The sequence below is a fragment of the Natrix helvetica genome, assembly GCF_964273705.1.
Source record: "Natrix helvetica genome assembly, chromosome: 5".
Classification (NCBI taxonomy): domain Eukaryota; kingdom Metazoa; phylum Chordata; class Lepidosauria; order Squamata; family Natricidae; genus Natrix; species Natrix helvetica.
In genome coordinates this window covers 64899536-64904316 of record NC_138551.1, presented here as the reverse complement: position 1 = coordinate 64904316, position 4781 = coordinate 64899536, and the positions used below count along the sequence as shown (strand labels likewise).

The window sequence follows — 4781 nt, the reverse complement described above, 5'->3', positions numbered from 1 at the left end:
CTTAGGTACGTCTGGACCAGGAACGAGATCAAACAAGAGAAGGCGGAAGTCATATAATTCTTTCTCTCCAGCCTAGAAAACAAGCGAAAGAAAATACCCCAAAGAGGATTCCCATAAATATTTTAAATATATATATATATAATATAATATAATATAATATAATAGCAATGAATACACATGGTGTATTTCTTAACAATGCCAAAAGCACAATTCTTCTTTCCGATCAACAACAGACGGATGGGTGAAGAAAAGGGCGCAAGGGTCGGGGCCTGGGTCGAGGCCCGACTGGCCTCCAAGATCGTCTGAGTCCCGTCTCAGTAATCGAGCTTATTGTAGAGGTTGTAAAGAGGTAAGGCGGACAGGTTGCTGCCGGGGTAGTACAAGGGCGCCGGGAAGGCGATGGACCTGGGCACGGGCACCCTGAGGACGGAATTGTCTCTGAAAACCAGCGGCATCCCCACCAGAGTCTGGGCCGAGGCGTGGGCCATGTTGGCCGCCTCGAGTTCGGCCGAGAGCTGCCGCTTCCATTTGTTCCGCCGGTTCTGGAACCAGGTTTTCACTTGAGTCTCTGTCAGTTGCAAGCTGGAGGCCAGGCAGGCCCGCTCGGAGCTGCTCAGGTAGCGCTTCATGTCGAAGGTCGACTCCAGCTGGTAGACTTGGCTCCGCGAGAAGACCGTGCGCGTCTTCTTCTTGGCCGAGCCGGACTGCCTCTCCGCCCCGTCCCTTTGCCGGTCCGCCGAGCAGGCGGGCGAATTCGGAGCGAAGGGCTTCTCTTTCTCTTCCTTAAAATCCGGCTGGGACGGAGAGAGGAAAGGAGGCGTCCGGTCGGAACCAAGCGCCGAGCCGGTCCCCTTGGAATTGCCTGGAGTAAAGAGGAAGAGAAGAAGAAGTGGGCATGGATACTGTGATTTGTCCTGAGCGGAGGAGAGAGGAAATCCATCATAGCCCACCCCAAATAACACACACTGGGGGGGAGGGTTAAACCGCTTGTGTTACCCAATATTGTTGTGTTGTGCTGTGCTGTGCTGTGCTGTGCTGTAATCTATCTATCTATCTATCTATCTATCTATCTATCTATCTATCTATCTATCTATCTATCTATCTATCTATCTATCTATCTATCTATCTATCATCTATCTATCATCTATCTATCTATCTATCTATCTATCTATCATGCATGCATGCATGCATACATACATACATCTAGCTCTACCTATGTCTATCTACACATATATGTGTACCTACCTACCTATCCACCTTAGAGAAGGGGGGATGAGCGCATTGGTCTCCCTACTTCTTCATCTCTTTATGGTTGTGTACAGACCCTATTTGTAGCTCTTCCGGGAAGCTGATCTGATCAACTGCAGCTCTAGATTCACGAGCCGAGGCTTCTCAGTTGCCGCATCCTGTTTAGATTCGTTTCTACTTTCTAGATCGCGCAAGCCTTTCTCCCCAGGCGGCAGGAAGTCCCACCGCTGTTCCTGGGGTTTGCTGTCCGCTAAGGTTCTGCCTTGCACTGGGCTGTGGTCAGTTCGTACCAGCCTTCCGTGCTGCAGAGCTCAGAGAAGCGAACAAAAGGAATCGAGTGTTGCTTTTTTTTTTTTTACAAAGTACATCCTTTATATATATATATATTCGGAGCTCAGTCTGTAGGCTCCTCGCTCCCTTATTTTTAGGAGATGCCAGAGAATCCAGACATCGGTCAGAAAAAATGCGGACGGCATGATTACATACAGTAACCATTTTTTTAAAAAAAAAATCGCTCTGCCTAAATCGTTCTTTAAAAGAGGGAGGAGACACCAGAGACAATTATTGGAGAGAGAGAGGGAGAGGGAGAGGGAGAGGGAGGGGGGAGGGAGGAGAGAGAGAGAGAGAGAGAGAGAGAGAGAGAGAGAGAGAGAGAGAGAGAGAGAGAGAGAGAGAGAGAGAGAGAGAGACTACCTAAAACTGTAAAATCATCCCCACCCCCGGATCTCTTAATTGTAACCCACCGCCTTCTCTGAAGAGTAAAAGAAGATTAGAAAACAGATTTGTGGAGAACTGTGCACCCAAAGTTTTTTTAAAAAAAAACCAAGCTGAGCTTTCGTTATTACACTCTCCGCCTTTATAAATAAGATGCACCTAGAGATCATTCTTCCTAATTAGGAAGCAAAGGGTGCTTCTCTGCGCCCCCGCCCCCGCGCTCCCCGCCATCCCGGGCCAATACTTACTGAGACACGTGAAACCGAGAGGCTGATGCTTGTGGCACGTTTCTTCCGGGGCCTGCGAGTCGGAGCAGAAGCAAGTGGGATGTTTCCAGCTCTCGTCGGGCTCTTCTTCTTCGGAAGAGACCGACAGGCTCCTCTTCCTGCTCGGCCAGGCGGAGGCGGACTGCTTGGAGCTGGGCTCTCTGCCTCCTCCCGAGGTGCCGCTGCCTAAAATCGACTGGATGGTAAAACTGGAGACCGGAGCTGCCGCGGGACAACCTTTGCCGGCATCTTCTTTGTTGCTCATCCTGGGCTCATAAGAAACGAGAGGAGGACACCGCTCGCGTTAGAGGCGCGCTGGGGAGCAGGAGTCAAGCCTGGGCTTAGGGAGCTGCCGGAGGGGCTGATCTGCCCTAGCCTGGCTTTGGGGAGGCCGGTTTGGGGGGCTTTTTTTGGCGTGCCTCGGCAGGTTTCCCTTGAGCTTGCCGAGTCTGAATGCATGCTCCTTTCTCTCTCGAATCTCTATTGATCTACGGGCTGCGAGGTGGCGGGGCTTCATTTGCATGGAGGTTACCTCCGCCTTGGCCAATCACGAGCCGGCAAGCGGCCCCGGAAAGTTTCAAAATTCTAGATCATAGACAGACAGCTGACTGCAGAACACCCAGCTCTCCTTCTCATTTAAATGGACCCGCTAGAAGCGGTGAGAAGCTTTTTTTTTTTTAGCGTGCACAGAGCGTTTGTGTGTTTTAAAATAATAAAATCCTTTGACGCGTCCCCCTCCTTTCCAGCGCCTGCCCTGGACCGGTTTAGCATAGAGTCTAAGTGAAATCTACATGGCCCTGAAGGCGTTGGTTTAAAAAATGGAAAGGAGACTTTGGAACCACCACCTTGCTTCGCAGCGCCTAGATCTTGGTTCCCGTAAACGAGAACCAAGGTTGAGTCCCATCTATCAGGCAGGTTATAGGTGTTTTCTAGAGCACAGAGGTTGCCCTTTGAAGCACACGAAGAAGCTCTCGCCAGGGAAACTTACTTCCAAGGAAATGCTGTTTACGGATGATTCCAGAAACTATTCAGGGATGTTTTGCATTTTATGCAAGTTTAATTTAAAAAAAAAAACTTTAGTAACCCCTGCTCTATACTTTCATTTTGATCAGAGAAATTTTCTCACACTTCCCGCCTCTTGTTTCATTATTTTGAATTCATTTCCAGAATAGAGCTGCAATAATTTAAACGAAGGGAAGGGAAGGGAAGGGAAGGGAAGGGAAGGGAAGAGAAGAGAAGAGAAGAGAAGAGAAGAGAAGAGAAGAGAAGAGAAGAGAAGAGAAGAGAAGAGAAGAGAAGAGAAGAGAAGAGAAGAGAAGAGAAGAGAAGAGAAGAGAAGAGAAGAGAAGAGAAGAGAAGAGATTAATATGAATGCTTAAACCAAGATAGCCTTGTAGCAATAAAACGTTTCCCCCACGACTCCCAAAAGGTTAGCTGAAAACTGATGGGGTGGGGGCGGGAGCGCGACGATTTCATCGGTGAATGAAAGTCAACGTTTGAACCCCGCTGCTAAACCCTCAAGCGCACGGGATCGTCACTCATCTCCGTCCCTCGGGAGCCGCGGGGGGGGGGGGGGGAGCCAGGCAAAGACACTGCTTTTCCACGGATGGGAGATTGCAGGCGACGCGCATTCAAGTTGCCTGGCGCCAAGATGCCTAGGCAAGGAGCACGCATTGGGGGGCGGGGGCGGGGGCTTAGCTGGCAACCCAAACTGAGAAATTATCTTCTCTTCTCCAACTCTGACAGATCCAGCTCTAACCTTCCCCTTGGGATGTAATCTCTCCCGATAGGTTCAGGACGAGGATGATTATCAGGACCATCTAAGAATAAGCAATTATATGGCCTTTCTACTCGGACTGACACACCTTCTTTCCATCGCTTGTAATACAATCGCTCCGCTTCCTCCGGATTTGTACATCTTTGATCGGGGTAAAAAGGGAGGGAGGGAGGGAGATAGAAAGGGAACAATCTTGATTTCTAAAAGTTTTCAGCAACGTTTCTCTAGAGAAAGGGGAGGAGGGGCAGAAGATGCACACCTGGATCAACAGACAGTGATGAAGAAGCATTGTGAGACTGGTACGTGTTAGTATAATAAATCAATGATATCAGATGTGCTTGTTGACCTACATAACATTGGAGATAGATAGATGATAGATAGATAGATAGATAGATAGATAGATAGATAGATAGATAGATAGATAGATAGATGATAGATAGATAGATAGATAGATAGATAGATAGATAGATAGATAGATAGATAGATACGTAGGTAGGTAGGTAGGTAGGTAGGTAGGTAGGTAGGTAGATAGATAGATAGATAGATAGATAGATAGATAGATAGATAGATAGATAGATAGATGATAGATAGATAGATAGATAGATAGATAGATAGATAGATAGATAGATAGATAGATATGTGTCTCTCTCTGTGTGTGTGTGTGTGTGTGTGTGTGTGTGTGTGTGTGATATGTAATGAAATACAACTTCAGCAGAGCCATGAGGTCAGCAAGAACAGAATAACAGTTGAAAGAGAGCTTGGAGGTCTTCTAGTCC

The 4781-nt window shown here is 47.9% G+C and overlaps 1 protein-coding gene across 1 annotated transcript; it reads right to left on the bottom strand.

Moving 5' to 3' along the window:
• Positions 1-262: 262 nt before the first annotated feature.
• Positions 263-2759, bottom strand: HMX2 (H6 family homeobox 2). The gene is made up of 2 exons (XM_081956571.1): positions 2211-2759; positions 263-862 (listed from the first exon to the last, which is right to left on the bottom strand). Exons 1-2 carry the CDS (start codon positions 2491-2493, stop codon positions 315-317), a joined length of 831 nt encoding a protein of 276 aa, XP_081812697.1. The 5' UTR covers positions 2494-2759; the 3' UTR covers positions 263-314.
• Positions 2760-4781: the final 2022 nt, after the last annotated feature.

Excerpts from the sequence above, each read along its gene's own strand:
- HMX2 (XM_081956571.1), bottom strand. The coding sequence starts at position 2,493 with ATGAGCAACAAAGAAGATGCCGGCAAAGGTTGTCCCGCGGCAGCTCCG. Across the intron at positions 863-2,210 it reads TCTCGGTTTCACGTGTCTCA|GCAATTCCAAGGGGACCGGC; the intron begins GTAAGTATTGGC and ends TCTTTACTCCAG.